General features: G+C 49.3%; 1 protein-coding gene across 3 annotated transcripts in view; it reads right to left on the bottom strand.

The window, feature by feature from the left end:
• Nucleotides 1-17802, bottom strand: part of Usp10 (ubiquitin specific protease 10) — a 116627-nt gene that overhangs the window by 17459 nt on the left and 81366 nt on the right. For all 3 annotated transcript variants that reach the window (XM_070530765.1, XM_070530763.1, XM_070530764.1), the window contains one exon: nt 12182-12304. In XM_070530765.1, coding sequence (XP_070386866.1) covers nt 12182-12304 — 123 coding nt within the window. The remainder of the gene's footprint in view (nt 1-12181; nt 12305-17802) is intronic.

Raw genomic sequence — 17802 nt, 5'->3', positions numbered from 1 at the left:
CGGCACAGAAGGGTCAAATGGCTAGGTAAGTTCATCAGTATCAAGGCACGGCTGGGGAGTTTTCAAGAACTCCGAAGTCGTTACATAAACGGCGAGGCGGGCGGTTTCTTGCCGGATTATTCGGGAGAGGAAAACATCGAATTAGATGCGGACTTTACGGTGGCGGAGGTGGTGTTTGCAATGGGGCAGCTTCGTACTACGTCGGCAGCGGGTCCAGACGGGGTTACTAATAAAATGCTGAGGAACCTGGATTTCAAGTCAGTGGGGGCGCTCATGGACTTGATGAACAAATATTGGGTGGCCGGGGAGATCCCGGCAGAGTGGAAGCATGCTCGGATTACATTTATTCCTAAACCAGGGACGAAGATCTGTATTGAGAATCTTCGACCCATCTCGCTGACGTCCTGCTTGGCCAAATTGATGGAGCATGTGGTCCTCAACAGGCTTCAGGGTTATGTGGAGGACAAGGAGTTGATACCTAAAACGATGATTGGCTTCAGGGCTAATTTACCAACGCAGGACGTCATGATACAGCTGAAAAAGGACGTGGTTGATCCTGGGTACGGCACGGGCACCAAGGCTATCTTGGGGCTCGACCTCACAAAGGCCTTTGACAATGTCACCCATGAGGCAATATTAAGGAACCTATCGGACATAGGACCGGGGGTAGAACCTTCCTATACATCAGATCATTTCTGGAGGATAGGACTGCGGAGATTGTAGTCGGAGAATTTAAATCGGATCCTTTCCCGTTGGGGGGCAGGGGGACACCACAAGGGTCGGTTTTATCACCGTTCTTGTTTAATCTCGCCTTGATCAAGATACCGCCCAGGCTGGCAATGATATTGGGACTTAAACATACATTTTATGCGGATGACATTACTCTATGGGTAACAAGGGGAAGCGACGCACAATTGGAGGAAACTTTACAACAGGCAGTGGATATTGTGGAGGAGCTAGCGGGGGAGGCAGGACTCTCGTGCTCTCAGCCCAAGTCCAAGCTTTTTGTGCTTAGGCATAAACCAAGAGGGATACATGCGAGGCACTATGTGCCGCCACCACCGCTGAAGGTGAAAGTGGGGGGTGCACCGGTCGCTGAGGTCCAAACGATCAGGATCCTGGGGCTGTATCTGCAGACTAACAGGAAGAATAGGGAGGCCTTGGAAAGGCTAAAAAATACTGTCAATGCTACCGTGAGACTTATCAGGAGAATCGCCAATCGTAAACAAGGCGTCAAGGAAAAGGACTTGTGTAAGCTGGTACAGGCGTTTGTGCTCAGTAGAATAGTGTATGCGACGCCTTATATGAAGATGGACGCGACGGAGAAAGGCAAGGTGAAGGCTATGATTAGACAGGCGTATAAGGCGAACCTTGGGTTGCCTAACAATACTTCTACCGAAAGGCTGCTGGGATTAGGGGTGCACAACACCTTGGAAGAACTGCGGGAGGCACACTTGGCGATGCAACTCAGTAGACTTCCCAAAACGAAAGTAGGGAGGGATATATTGGAAGGGATCGGCATTAGAGTTGATCCTCCAGCTGGGGACATGAAAATTCAGGTGAAGCGAGAAATGCACAAGGGCTTGTACATAAAACCTTTACCTCAAAATATGCATCCGATACATCACGAGAACCGTAGGAACCCAAGAGCCAGAGCATTACATGCTAAGTACGGGAAGTACAACGGGGCAGTCTACGTAAATGTTGCCGAGTATAAGAACAAGGACGCATTTGCAGTTGCGGTGGTGGACGGGCGGGGAAGCTTAGTCACCTCTGGATCAGTCAAAACCCGCTCCTCAGAAACTGCAGAGGAGGCGGCGATAGCGCTAGCTATAGGTAATACTGAAGCTGACCTGATTTTCAGCGACTCTAAAACAGCCATCCGAAATTTGGCGAGGGGCAGAATCTCTGTCACAGCGGCAGGATTACTAAATCGGGCCACGGGGCGAGGGACTACGGAGGTGGAAATTGTCTGGGTACCAGCCCACTCTGGGAACGAGGCGGCTCACATGAATGCTCGAGGTTTCGTCAGCCGAGCAGGTGAGCCGGACGTTCCAGGGAGGTCCACGAGAGATGGGCTGGTGTCCTTTCACGACATTACTAAGCATTACAAACTTGAGCGGAGAATTTACCCTCCACCGGACAAGCAATTGGTGAAGGCGCAGGAAAGCGTCTGGCGAAGATTGCAGACGAGATCTTTCTATAACCCATACGTGTTAAACAAAATCTACCCGGACGTTCAGCCGGAATGCAAATGGTGCCAGGAACTGGCCACCTATGACCACATATTATGGAGCTGTACCATAGCGCCGCCACCGGCGGATATTATGCGTGATCCTTCTCTCGAGCAGTGGGAGGCCGTGTTGGCAAGCTCAGACCCGGTCGTCCAGACCAGGGCCGTGGAGTGGGCCACCCAGGTCGCCGTCAGCTATGAGCTGATGGCCATCTAGCACGGAATCTTCCGCACATGCGTTCTGACGAAAATAAAGTTCCCTCCCTCCCTCCCTCCCTTCCTTCCTTCCTTCCTTCCGTCCGTCCGTTTGTCCGTCCGTTTGTCCGTCCAATACTAAATGCACGGGAAGGCTGCTTACGAAGTGGCATGCCCTCGTGGCACTCTCACTTTGCACACGGTGATTATCTCTAACGCAGGGCACGTGATTAGAGAGGTGCATTTGCAAGCAGCCACTTGTAGTTTGATCATGTGACCATCTACGTCCGCAGAAATTTCCATTTATTGTCTCGCATAGCTTTTCGGTGGCAGTGAGATTTCGTTATATTGAAATTGCATACGAACACCTCGTTATACTGATGTTCTAAATACATGGTATTATATGGACAAGAATACTTTGTTTTACTGAGGTTTAATTGTATTTGCATCTGCGTCGCTAAAAGTTAATGACAGCGTTTTTATCAGCAGCTATATTGCCTCTGATACCTTTGTGGCCAGGTACCCTGCACATGACAGTCACTTGATTCCACCTATATGCGGAGGACAACACGCTATACAGCTCAATAAACACGAAGTTCTTATGTTTTAGTTAATTAGGGCCCTGACTACACTTAATGATTATCTATAAACACAATAGCCCTAGCGAGATTTGTGAGCTTTATGTGTTGAGTAGCCAAGAGTTTAGTGTAGGCTTCCGCTGTAAAGTTACTTGTGTGTGCATTTAGTGCCCTGCTTGTCGAAAATTAAGGTCTAAGAGCTGCGTAAGAAACACCATTAGAGGATTTAGAAGCATCTGTATAGTATAATCTGTGCAGGAGTACTTCTTCAAGAAAATGGGAGTGTACATGTGCTTCCGGCGTATGCTTTCATATTTTTACAAAGGAGGTGTCGCATTGTATGGTCTGCTATTCCCACGGTAGGGGCAGGCAAGTGGGAGCCATTAGGACATTCTCTAGAAGTGGGACGCCAGAGTCTTCTGCCAGTGCTTCCAAATGAAGGTTAATGGTGCCCTAATAGCTGGGTGGTTACGGAAGAGCCTGGCAGTAGATACATCATGAATCGATGAGTGACATGGATGCTGCACATCTGGTTTACTCTTGAGAGAATAGGAAAAACTTAAATATAGGCTTTGAATATGTAGAGACCATTCATTAGGTTCCACATACAGGCTTTCTACATTGCTAGTCATGAAAGCACCTGTAGCTAGGCATATACCAGAGTGGTATCTAGCACCGTCAAAGCATTAGGCGCAGTAGAGATATACTATAGAACTGTAGTCAAGACGGGACCATGTAAGGCTTTTGCAGAGACTCAAAAGGCATCTCCTGTCACTGCTGTGATAGGCCTGTAGCTGCTGGACAAAGACGGGTCCTTGCCCACTTTGAGAATAGGAATAATGACTGCTTGCTTCTAGGTGGACGGAATATAGCTAGAGGAGAATATGGCGTTGAAAAGTGATAGGAGTGTATGGGTGCTTCGGGGTGTAAGTGTTCAATCCTCTCGTAAACTATTTGACCGTTTCCAGGGGCAGACTTATTACAGCAATTTAGTGCAGCCTGAAATTCTACCATGTTAAATGGACCGCTGTAAAGTTTATTTCCGTTTTCTTTCTGATCCAGAGGCTGACGACCGCTCTGCTTGTCGCTGCTATATCAGGAATGTATCGGAGTAATGGGATCAACTAGAAATGTACTCAAAATCTGCCCCTAGAGAATCAGCTTGGTCCTCAAGGGTGTCTCCCTGTGTATTTACTGAAGGTAGAGGATGAGTTTCATGGCCTATAATTTTGTTTACCCTGTTCCAGGTTCCTCTTTCATCTGTGTAAGAAATTATGCTGGAGATGTATTTTTGCCAGCCTTTCCTTTTGGCTTGGCAGTGTGTCCTCCTACTTTCAGACTATTTTCTTGAAGCTGATTAAGTTCTCGGTAGTTGGAGAGTTGCGAAGGTGGCTGCAAGCGTTATTTTGATTTTTGCAAGCTCCCTTAGACTGCTCATTCCACCAGGGAACACATCGGTTGGAGGGCGATCCATTTGATTCGGGGATACATATTGACGCCACATCAGCAATAAACGGTGACAAATATGCCACTGCATTGTCGACAGGAAATGTAGAGTTGTCTTCCCAGGTCATGCGGGTGAGAACTTTATACCGCTTTCGGTCGGCTGACTCAACTTTCCAATGGGGAACGCGTGGAGATCACTCCTCACCTTTTGGTTAGTTTTATGACCGTCAGAAAACGGTCGCTCCCATGTGCATTCCGTTAGGATCGGCCTGCAGCTATTTCAGCTCGCTGCACGTGTTCCGATCCAACCGGGACGGTGGCACACTTCCGAGAACTGCGGATAACCGGCAACCACATGGCGAGGGGTCAGCTCAGGGGAGTTCTCGAGGGGAGGTAATTGGCGGAACCTCCCCATGCGCTTTTCGAGACACCAGACAATGTGCTACCCAGGCGCGCCACCCGGGACGGCTCCGAGTTCGACGAAGCAGGCTTTGTGCGCAACACGACAACACCGCCCTGTTCTGCTACGAGTGGGGCAGTTGCCGCGGGAACGCCGATGAGGGCTCCTTCCCGCGTTCCGACCAAGACAAGACAACGTGCTACCTGGGCGCGCTACCCGGGACGGCGCAGAGTTCTACGAAGCCTCTCTGACGTCGGCTCCGGACCATTACACCTGTGTGCGTGCGCGGCACGTGTATGTGAGCCCTCCTCCTCCTCCAAAAGGGCGGGTCATCTTCAATGACGTCAAACTATGACGTCGAGCAGAGTGCTTATAAGCAGCGATTGTCGGCTGCTACAGTGTGCTCGTAAGCTGTTTGCTGTATGCTCGTCTTGCGGGCTCCATTTGGGAGTCACACTAGACTGTCAATGCATCTCATGTTCAACTCTAAATAACATGTAAATAAATCCTGCTCTCCTAAGTCCCGACGAAGAGTCAAGCTCCTTCCTACAGCTACGACTGCCAAATCTTACATCTGAATGGCAGTGGCGAGATCGTCCGACGAATCTTACAATTCTTAATAACATTCCACTCTAGATATGGTACGAGTGTACTAGATGCAATGCTTAAATCAATTGACGAGAATGTTTTGTTTGCCATGCTATAGAATGTAGGCTCTGTATTATTTAGTAGGCATGCAGCTGTAAAGAGGAAATTTTCTATCAAGCGCCCTCCGCCATCCAGTCTCCCCGAAGAGTGTTACAGTAAAAGCTTGTTAATTTGAATTTCATGGGGACATTTAACAAGTTCGAATTACTCGAAATTCAAACTACAGAATCAACGCACTTCGTCGATTGGCATGTATACGTTGGGGTAACAATCCTATATCCATGCTTAAACTGAACGCTGCACTGATAACAAGCCGCATTCTCTATCAGCTCCCTCTGATATCACCGTCATCGAGTCAATTCGAGCGCTTGGAGGCAGTGCACAGAAAGGGACTTCGCTTGGCGATGGGAGTTCCAACGGCGGCTTCAAACAAAAAAGTCACTAATGAGGCAGAGTCTCTTCCACTCCGCCTCTTGGCATCTCAGGCCTTGCTGACGCAGCTATTAAGGCTGGGCGAGTCACGCGCAGGCACGGCGCTTCTCCGGCGGCTAAGAGCAAGAACTCGCTCACATTTCCATGCGGCGCTGAACACCTTCCGATTTTTAGGATTGGAATGGCCTAAACGAAGTCGCCTTGACCCGCCATGGTCTTTTCCGGACGTGACCTGCAGCCTCAATGTACCCCACCTACCGACGAAACGCACCATTTCAACTGCCGAAGCCAAGTTCATTGTGCTGGACCACTTGAGCACTGTGTTTCAAAGCCATCTACAAGTGTACACAGACGGTTCGGTGTGCGCACAAACAGATAGCTGTGCAGCGGCATTCTGCATACCATCCCTTGATGTGTCATGGTCTGGCCGACTGGATCGCGTAGTTTCCTCTACAACAGTCGAAAGTGCCGCAATCACCGCGGCTTTGCGGAAACTACGGGCCTTTTCTGCACGAGATGTCGTGGTGCTGACGGATTCCAAGTCAGCATTACAGAGATTACATCGGGGCCTACCTCTAGAGAAATTTACAAGGCAATCTCTGGCACTGATCGACGACCTAACGAGCAAAGGATTTAACATAAGGTTTCAGTGGATTCCATCACACGTAGGAATTGATGGGAACGAGGAAGCTGACGCTCTTGCACGCCTAGCGCTGACATGTGTCCCAAAGGTGAAAGCTCCAAAAGCTTTTCGAAACCCTAAGGGTGCAATCCGCCTTCACTTTAGAGAGATGTTCAAGAATCCGCACGAATCCTGTGTGACCCATGGATTTACACGTGAACAAGCGACGCTTTTATACCGCATCAGGACCGACTCCGCGTACACCCCAGCTTGGTTATTCAAGACTGGGCTTCGCGCTTCCCCACTCTGTGTTTTCTGTGGTGACATTGGCGACATCGAGCATTTCATTTGGCTATGCCCTCAGTTTGACACAGAACGAAAAGTAATGGTCGACAACCTACAAAAACGCGGTCTCACGCACGGGACCTTTGAAGATGTTGTTTTCCCCGGAGGGCCCGCGGCATTGAGGAAGAGAGCGCAACGACTTCTGATAGCCTTCCTGCGAGACACGGGGCTCATCGACACCTGGTGACACACCACTGATCTCAACTCAAAGGAGGATCAGGCGGAACAATTGCCGGCTATGTATGCCAGGCTAACCCCGCCTGCTTCAACATCACCACCACCACCACCACCACCACCACCTACAGAAAGTGATTAAGAAAAGGCCATATTTGGTGACAAAAAAAGTAGATCAACTCTGGGTGCTTTTATTTGGAAAAAAAAGTGTGCAATGGTTTTTTGCTTTTTTTCCTCTGAAAGCGATTGCTGCCGCTTTATCTTCCACAGCTCGAATGAGCCGAAAAGCATCGTCTTCGCCTTCTTCAAAACTGAAGAAAAGCCAGGCGTGATTCAGCCCGTCCATCACCTGTGCCAACGAAGGTCGTACCGGTGTTTCACAAACATCATCTTCATCATTCGCGTCGTCATCATCCACGGCTGGTTCTTCGTCTTCGCCGATGACTTGGGCAATGACTTCATCATCGGTCACGGTACCGCAGACGGCGGCGCAGCTGTCAACATTCACATAGTCGCTGAAGTCCGTATCGCAGAGCACCTCCCATACATGAACCGGAGCGCGGACGTCCTCTTGAACTTCCTTAGAGTCTGCGTTAAGGGCTCCGAAACCACAGTGCCGGAAACAATTTGCAATTGTTTCTGTGGTTACCCGATTCCAGGCACGCACAAGCATGTACAGGACTGTGAGCAGAGTCACGGTATGGCTTTTCTCATTATCAGAGCACAGGAGCAACTTCTCGAGAATGTGACAACAATAAAAACTTTTCAAATTTTTGATAATGCCCTGATCCATAGGCTGAAGAGCCGCAGTGGTGTTAGACGGAAGAAAAACCAGCTCAATGGCTCTCAATTCGATTTCCACCTTGTGCGCCGAGCAGTTGTCGACGAGGAGGAGAATCTGCCTCTTGCCAAGCTCAAATTTTCACTCGAGTTTCCTCAGCCACTGCTTGAAAAGCTCACCCGTCAGCGTGCGGATGTTCTCAAAACATCGAGGTTTCTGTGACTTCCCTATCACAAACCGGGGGAGCTTCTCTGTTCCAGTCATGTTCGCCCCAAGCAGCACCGTCACACCCTCTTTGCTGTGCTTGCCGCCTGCGCACACGTCCCCCTTGTACGTGATTGTTTTTTCGGGTAAGAGTTTAAAAAACAAGGCGGTCTCATCGGCATTGAAAGTATCGGATGGTGCGTAACTGTTCAGGTGGTCTAGTAGCGCACCATTCCACCACACGGTGCAGGTTTCTGCGCCTACGGCTTTGGCTTCGCCGCACACACAGTGGAAAACGAGGTCGTGTCTGTCCCTGAAGCGGTGAAACCATCTGTCTGAAGCGGCGAAATCGGAGACGTTCAGACGTTGTGCAAAATCAGCCGCCTTCGCTACGATGATGGGGCCACTCAATGGGATATCCTGACTCCGCTTGTCCTTGATCCACGTGAGCAACGCTGCCTCCAGGTCCAGGTGCTTAGCTGTCCAAGCCTTTTCCGATCCTTGCCGAAAGTTTCAGCCTCGTAGGAGTCCTAAATCATCTTCTTATTCCGGATGTATGTCCACAGCATGCTTTTCGGTATATCATGCTTCTTTGCAATTCGTTTTTGCACTGTTTCCCAGCATCCACTTCCCGCAGAATTTCTCATTTCTCTTTCAATGTTTTAGCACGGTACTGTCCACGTGACGACATCACGAAACGCGATCAGTGTCAGTCTGTGACGGACGCGTACAGAACAAAAGAGAGCAACGGCGCACGCGAAATGCGAAGGTTGTGGGTTCCGTTCCCACCTGCGGCAAGTTGTTTTTTCATCCACTTTAAGGGGGGATATGGGGATCAAAACTAACTTTTTTATTTACCAGCCGATCTTGATGAAATTTTGCACAGGTGTTAATAATACTACATAAACAAAACTGTGAAAATATGGTGAAAATATGGCTGCAATATCTGAAGTACTTTAGTGTTTACAAAATTTTTCTGCTTTCATTTTTGCAAAATGCCTGCACACCTGTATATTGATGCTAGGAGTTCAAGCAAACATTGATAACACTCCTATATGTATTCTCCACACAGTGACATTCCTGTAATTTTTTTAGCCTAACAGAATTTTTTTATATTTTCATTCTTTGGCATCTACTTCAGTTGCATGAAAATCTCGACTGTGAAAACAAAAGATAACAAATTATCGAAGCAAGTATTTTGAAAACAAAACATGTCACTGTGTGCAGTGGTGCACTATGAGTGTAACAAAACAAACGGTGTAAAAATATTCATAACGGTGGCTGAGATATTGGCTTTGCAAGTTGACCTTGGTGGCAGAAAAAAGTTTTGAGAAAAACGCGTTCGAAGTTCTGGGCCATATTTATTCGACTAGAAACCACCGGCCTTGTAGGTGCAGGTGTCAGGTTGATCTCTTGGCTTCTTGGATCTTTTATGCTTGCTTTCATGTGCTTTTTGTGCCCTCTTCTTGCACAAGGCATCTTTCTTAGCCGCTCGACTCGCTTGAGTCTGTCGCCACCGTGCATGCTCCTCCAGCCGTAAACCCCATCTTCCGTTCGTTTGCCGGCACAGAACCAAGTGACGCGCGGACAGTGGCGGCGGTCATATTCAACACCTCCGACAAGATTACTTGTGACTAAAGATGCGACTGTATGGTGCGACCGTTGCTGATGCACGGTTCGTCTTCACGGCCGGCAGACGCACGCGCTTGGACCGCACTTTCGTCGTTCATCTCGGTGACGGCGGTGGCACAATCGGGGTACGTCGCGGAGCATTTGCGGGGCGTTGCAGGCCCGGAAGCATCGCAAAAGGCCGTTATTAGTTCGATATAATCACCACTGGAACTCAAGGATGCAACAGTCTGCGAACTGCCCGGCAATGCGTCGACAGTCCAAGCTCGCGCGCGGACGCATCTCTGCTAGGACTACTTATCCTTCGGAAGTTCGGCGGCTTGCGCTTGCGGCTGCCGAAGCGGTGCTTGGTCGCGTATTTCGTCGTCCACGTCCGCCCAGTCATGCTCGAAACCACAAAATGAAAATAGAAAACTCAAATCCGAATAAAGCGATGAAGCGGCGGCGCACCTCGAATATCCAACACGTATACAAAGGGGCAGCAGCCAGCGCGCGAAGAAACGGGAGAAGCAGACGCCGCAGCAGCTCGCCTCCGGAACCGGCCAATGGGGCGGCTCATACAACGCATGTGACGGAGCAAGCCAATCGGCGGCCGCGACAAGCAGCTCGGCGACCTTCAGACTTTTTGTTTTTTTATGCTTGCTCTTCTCTCTATCAGGAAATGAAAGAGAGGCGTCAAAAGGCGAAGAGGCGCGCTTTTCAACGGTACCAGCATGGCCGCGCCGCGTACTGCCGTTCCGGAGCTAGGGACGCTTGAAAACAGCGACTTTTCCACCGATTTTCACGAAATTTTCGCTGTATTGCCTTATGTATATATTTATTTATGGTACTTAGCAGTCGTTTTCAGCGGAAATACTTGGAAAACTTATAGAAAAGGGGTCAAAGATTCAATATCTGCAACTTTCTAAAAAGTGATTTTTGGGTCGTTTTTCAAGATTTGATCCCCGCGTCCCCCCTCAATTTCCATTAATTTACCGTTTCTTTATTTCATTTATTAAGCACAAGTAATTTCCCCTATGTTGTCCTTGGTGTCAGTATTTGTTGGCTCCTCATGATATGAAAGTGAGAGAGGAAGACGAGTATTGGAGAGGAGGATAAGAAAACTCGGCTACCAATTTCCCCCTGGTGGGGTCATTCTGGGGGTGCAGTCTACGTAAAACTGAGGCCAAAAGAGGTCCGTTGCCTCCGCCGAGGGGCCATAAAACTAACAACCAGTGTTGGCCCAACCCCAAAGATGCCCTTCTCCTTGGACACAGCTAAGCTGCATACGGTTAGACACAAGAGGGGCCAACCCCCATGTGCTCGGGTCTGTGGTGTCGCAACACACCAAATGCCTGCTGACGCAGACGGCCCCGCGGGGAACTACATAAGTTGACTATTGGCAATTACTCAATTATGTATATTTATTCGCAGTGCAAGTAATGTAGAATTCAAGTATACCTAGCTCAATAAGTAGATTTCTGCCAAGTGTTACAGGCAATTTTTAAAAGGTTACTGTTAAAATAAAACACCCTGTACACTACATCATATGCAAGGAGAAAAGAGAACTGTCTACAACTCAACCTTTTTACGGTGCACGAAAAGTGATCTTAAAAAACTGACCGCCCTTCCACTACTGTGAATAGGGGTGCAAGCGGCGCTCAGGATCCGCGGCTCTTCATTGTCGTAATGCCACGGCTTCGCGTTCCCACCCTCACGGTGAGGTTGGCATGTCGACGAGCCCTTTCTTGAGTGAGCTCCCTACGGCGCTAAACGCCGCCTGTTCATTGGCGGAACACATGATGCGTGGCCCGCTCCCACTGCCATTCCTTTAACACAGCTTGCTCGTCACCAGAACGAACCAAACATGGCCTCCTCATAAGACTGCCGGGCCTGAACTGACAGGAAACGGCAAGCACAATACGAACGAATGCGATTACACCCTTTCCCTCCTCTGGAGGGAGGGGATGCCTGTGGTTGGCTCGTGCCTTACACCGAATCTACTTCTTCGTGCATATAATACCCCGTTTTAAAGGGTGTGTACGATGAATCGACAATGGCAGAATCGGTTAGTGCGGTAGTCAAATGCAGAAGTTGGCGACTCGACTCTGCAGCCGGACAATTTCTTATTTTCACGCGGCTTGGGTTTTTTCGTACAGCAACACCAACACTTACCGAGTAAGGCAATACAAGGTTCGCATGAAAAATAATTTGGCAGACCTAACTGTAGTTCACAGCTACATAATACGAAGCATTTATCATTCGTAGAGAACAGCTATGTAAAAATTATAGGCTGTAGTGTTTATATTCATAATATGTAAGACAGAATGTTTGTTATGTCAAGACGTAAAATTGAAAGCACACAAAAACCCAGTGGCACATAATTTTAAGGCTGCACTGGGATCAACTCCCAAAAATGGCAATAGGCTTACCCACCAAAAAGTGCCTGGACTCCAAGAAGAGTGCTTTGCATTAAAAAGGTGACAGAAGAGACTATGAAAGGTAACTCATGTACCTGGATGTCCAGCTGCAGAGTGAAGAATGGCTGAAGCGAAGCTGATGTCTCTCCATCGGCTGTCACAGAAGAGCGCATTTCACCTCCAAATATGTCCATTAATGGAGATTTTGAATACTCCGCCTGAAAAATACGGCAAAAAGATTCAGCACTTATACTGCCATCAGGAGAGTGCCTTATTGCCAATACCCATTTACAGAGGAAGGGGGGGGGGAAGAAATCAAGCCTCTGACAACGGCTACATAGTTCTGCCTGCAGGGCAAGAGGGGGGAAATATAACCAACTTCTTTTTATACAAAATGGTGCGTAAGTTAGCATATAACTATTTCCATTGATATAATACTGTGCCATTTTCAAAAGCTGAAGTTCTGGTAAGGTACTAAACAGATTTTAAAGGTACCTCTGAGTAAAAGTACCTCCGAGTTACTAAGTGTAAATTGGGATCTACTGTGTAACAACTCAATTCTCAATAGGAATTCCCAGTTTTTGCACCGTCAAACGTTACCACTTCGATTATTAAGTTTAAGGGAAAGTGCTCCTTGAAAAACCTTTTATTTATACTAGAGGGCTGAAAATTCAGCCAATATTTGACTTTTCATGAAAATTTTCAATATTTCCGATTTTGTGTGGCTGCTATAGCTCTAGAGTTATGCCATACACAGTGGCAAAAGATATGCCAGCATTGTGGGCACCTTTATATGCACTAAATTTTTTACGGAGCACAAAGCGGTGTTGCTTATTTACCTCTTTGCAGATTGCAAAGTGCAGATATCTAGCCAAACAGGGTGTACAAGTACCAGTACTAACCTCGACATATGCATGAATGAGACTAGACTTGGCTGAGGCTCTCAACACTATCGCAACATAGCTCAAGGAATCCGAAAGTCATGTGCATCCCTCAGCTGCCTCACAAATGGAGAGTTTTCGCTCATTGGAAGATAAGTATGCTGAACCTGGCACAAGGGCCATCAATGCGCAGGTCTTGCATAGCACGGTGCTAGCAGCAGGGGCACTGAGTGGTCTTGGGACATTTTAGAATTCAAGCCTCTCGGGCGCACTGAATGTTGTGCCGTTAGTTTTGGTTTTGATACCCCGTCTGGAAACACTGAATGACTGTGGTGCTGTTGTCCCCATGCAATTGGGTGTCAGAAAATGAAGCAAGATCATTCGTTGGGTAATGGCTGGTTGGCTCTCTTCTTCGTTGGACCGTAGGCCACGACACAGCATTCGCGAAGAGGGTTCTAGATCGTTCCATTTTTTTTTGAAGGCCCGCAACCAGGCCGGCCACGTCACGAGTTTCTCTGGCCTCGTTCTACTGCCACCGTTATTGCCCGTGCAAGGCCGCCCACCGGTTCCGTGGCCGCAATGGTTTCACATGTTTGAGACCTTTTGACATGCAGAGCATCTGACTTCCCGCCTATACAACACAAAGCCCTCCTGTTACACAGCCGTGGAATTGAAGGTCAGTGTTTTCTTTGCTCTGCCATCCCATGTCTCTGAACTCGACCTGCCAGCTTCTACAGCGACAGCTTCCAATGAGGCCAAAAGGTCACCCACTGCCCCATTATCATATGACCAAGCCGTCGCTGCATTAACACAGAATTTTGCCTCGGCAAGCAATATCACTGTGGAATCGCTTTCGCTGCCAAACCCAGCAACCAGGCAAGGACATACAAGAGTATGTCACTGTTTTATGAGCTTGCTGCTTCGTGTTCTTTTGGCGCCATTGACGACTCCCTTCGCGGCCAGTTCTTAGAAGGCATCACGTCACAACTCCTTCGTGAATGGTTGCTTCTAGAAGGTTCATCGCTCTCCTTTTTTGTGTGTCATGCTTCTGGCATAGCAACTGGAGCAGGCCGCTCAGCAAGTTTGCGAGCTTGCACCTGAGCACGTTCAGCAGGTAACTTCATCAGGCGCTCGGCGTTCAGGGGATACAACACGGCCGCGCTCGTCTCCCTGTCGGCCTACTTCCCCCGAGTGCTCTCGCGACTCGAACAAAGCGTCACTGCACTGTTTTCGTTGCGGTTCCCGCCAGCACCGCTCTTCATCATAGTCCTGTCCAGCACAAGGTCAGTGCTGTTTTCACTACAGTCGCCTTGGGCACTTCCGTTCAGTTTTTAACAAGCAACACTGTCATTCCACCGTTGCTGTCCATGAGGTTGACTGCCAGGACTCGTCCGATGATGCTGAATGTTTAAGCATTTTTACCATACTAGGTCCTGCTCGAACCGGCATTTTCGTTGACGTTTTCGTCGCCGTCAAGTCCTTGAAGTTTTTTGTCGACGCTGAATCATCTGTTTCCATCCTGGAAAAGAACCTCTTTCAGCAGTATTTTGTTGACGAGTCACATCTTTTCAGACTGCGAGTGAAGCTTCTTGATTACCCTAAGTGCCCCATTTCTGTATGAGGTTGCTTCTTCATGTAAGTCACATTCAGGGGACGCATGATCTACCTCCAATTCTACATTAATCCGAAAGGCGCACCCATCCTCGTAATTGATGCCATCAAGGCTTTGGACCTGCACACTGAAGGGACTGTTGGAGAAATATGGGAGAGGTCTTTGCCCTGCAGTGGGCGGCGTAACCAGGCTGATGATGATGATGACTGAAGGGACGTCTCTGCATTGCTTCGATAAGTTGACCATGCCAGCGACACTTGATGCGGCCCAGCTCTAAGGCCCGCGCCAAGTCTCACCACCCAACCCTCTCCCGAAGACCCTGTCTAGCGAGTTTGGTTCCCTCTTTGCCCCAAGCCTTGGTCTCGCTAAGGGTTTCGTCCATCGGGTCAAGACCTGACTCGCGGTGCCTCCCGTGCCATCGAAACGTCAGCGCCTACCGCTGACACCCCAACCTCATGTTTCGGAAGAGCTCCGTCAGTTGGAAGAACTGGATGTCATCGAGTGCATTATTGCCATATAATGGGTGTCCCCCATCATTGTGGTAAGGAAGGACAGCAGCATCAGACTGTGTTGACCTCTGGGAACCTAACAGAGCAGCCTTTGCCGACAGTTTCCCGCATCCTCACACTGAAGAGCCCCTGAGTAGCCTCATCGGTGCCACTACCTTCTCCAAGCTAGATCTTGCATCCGCCTACGACAAGGTTCTGCTGCATCCCGAGAGTAGAGACTTGACTGCATTCGTGACTCAAAAATGCAGTCAAGCAGGTATGCAGTTTCAAGCAGGTATGCTTTGGGCTGGCGTCTGCCCCCGCAACCTTCCAGTAGTTGATGTCGCAGATTCTTAAGGGTGCTCCGGCGTTCTGTTCTACATTGACAATATCACTGTGTTTGGCAATACCGAACAAAAGCACCTAATGAACTTGGCCGCTGTTCTGCGCCGCATCAAGGCAGCTGGACTCCAGCTCAATCACAAGTCCACCCTTTGAGTCGAAGAATTGTCTTTCGTGGGCCACGGGGTCACTGCGCAAGTGATCTCGCCGCTGCCAGAGAAAGTACATTTTATCCTGAAATTTCCTGTTCCCACTGACGCCTCTGGTTTGGGTTTGTTTCTCGGCCTAGTCGAGTACTATGCCAAGTTTGTTCACTGCCTTGCTGGTGTCGTGCGTCCAATGTGCGCTTGCTCTGCTAAAATCAACCCTTTACCTGGAGTGATGCCGTCGATGCTAGTTTTCGAAAGGTCAAGTTGCTGTTGTCATCCACCGAAGCACTTCAGATGTTTCATCCCAATCTTCCAGTGGATGTCTCCACATATGCTTCTTGACTGCGGCCTTAGTACCGTTCAACAAATGGGTGGGTGCCAGCTACGCACAGTCGCCTTTGCATCTCGCACACTCTCCCTAGCAGAAAGGAAGACCCCATCGGAGACGAAGTACGCAGTTGCTGAATGAGAAGCACTCGTGTGCATCTGGGCCCACGAGCGTTAGCACACAAACCTTTGGGGACGGCGCTTCACACTTCGGACCACCAAGCCTTGGTCTCCCTTGTGTCTCAAGGCTCGGGAAGATGCCCCCTACGCATCGCACGCTGGTCAGAGTGTCTTCTGCGCTACTATACAGTGGAATAGCGAAAGGGGTCAGAGAATCAAGTTGCAGATGCACTGTTCCGCCTTCCAGTGTGTTTCGCAGGACGAAGCTTCGTTCAACGAAGAGAGTCTCTTATTGCTCCACTCTGCTTCACCAAAGAACAGTTCCAGCAGTCCCTATGTGAAGATGCTACCTTGGAGCAAGTCAAGGCTTATGTCGCATCTTCTTGGCCTCCCCACAAGTCCATCCTGGGTGAACTTCAGCCATTCTCTGCTGAGCATGAAGAACGTGTCTGTGGTCAACGAGCTGATTTTGCGTGGGGAACGGCTCATACTTCCTCCTTCCCTTACCACACAGATCATTTCCACTATGCACGAAGCCCACCCTGGGATAGTTCGCACCAAAACGTGACTATGAGAGCAGTTTTGGTGGCATGGCATGGACAAGTAAGTGGCAATTGCCATCCACAACTGCACAGTCTGCCAGGCTGCGGATAAGAGTGCCAAGACTGCAGGAACTGCTGCAACATGTAGCCCTGCCAGAGCGTCCATGGCAGAAGGTCGCCATCGACAACATCGGTCCCATCGTAAACTACTTTTTCATGTGGCCTGAAATACAATTTCGCAGCGAGGTGTCGGCGTGTACAGTGAAAATTTTTCTGCTCACAGTATTTTCCAGACAGGGCTAGCCCGATGAGATTGTGTGCGACAACGGGCCACAGTTTTGTTTCCGAGAATTCAACCAGTTCCTGAAGGATCGTGCCATTCGCCTCTTGCACTCATCGGTGTACTACCCCAAGGCAAATGGAGCTTTAGAACGATTCCACCGCATTTTCAAGAACTTTGTGCAGACAGCTTTGGTGGACATCGACCACTCCGCCCAGCTGTTACAAATACCTTGGCATCTACCAGTGCACACCACATGCGACCATGGGAGTCGCCCCGGCTTTGTTGCTGCATAAAAGGCTGCCGAAAACACGCCTGGACGTCATCGGGCACCTGCCGTCTTCCTTCTTCAAGCACCTAGCTACCGAGCTCCATCAGCTGCGTCATCGGGTGAAGCACAAGCAAGAGAGCACCAAGAAGCAGACAGATTTTCGGTGAGCTGCAAAGAAGACTAACATCGCAGTTGGTGACTTCATCCGGGTGAAGAAACACTCCATCACCTTCAAGGGAGACTCCTTGTTTGGCAGTCCCCGCAAGGTGATGGAGCAGCGCGCACAGTCCTCTTTACGCCTCGATAATGGCAGGACCTGGAATGCATCAAAGCTTGCCGAAGTCCCTTCGGGTTCTCGCACTCTGGGTCCACAGGAGACGTGGAATGCGCAAGAGGGTAGCACACCGAGGTTCCTGCCTCTGGGGGCCCCTGGGCTACCAGCTGCTTGTGAGGCATCTCAAGTGGCAGCTGCGTCTCCGCCTGCTCCTGTGGCCACAAGTGCTGCTTTTGACACAGACACGCCTGAGCCACAAGCAGGTGCGCCTATTGCTGCTGTTGTGGCCGACCAGGCTATTCCCGACTTGGACCCCCCTAACCGCAACCAGGTCCGGCTCCTGTTCACGTCCAACCATCACGGGCAAGACAACCTCTGAAATGTTACGGCGATGATGTGTGACAACTTTCAGTTTTTTTTTTTGTTCTCG

This window comes from Dermacentor albipictus, chromosome 1 (genome assembly GCF_038994185.2).
Source record: "Dermacentor albipictus isolate Rhodes 1998 colony chromosome 1, USDA_Dalb.pri_finalv2, whole genome shotgun sequence".
In the NCBI taxonomy this organism is placed as follows: domain Eukaryota; kingdom Metazoa; phylum Arthropoda; class Arachnida; order Ixodida; family Ixodidae; genus Dermacentor; species Dermacentor albipictus.
The sequence above is the reverse complement of the archived record's forward strand: the minus strand, read 5'-3'. Positions and strand labels throughout refer to the sequence as shown.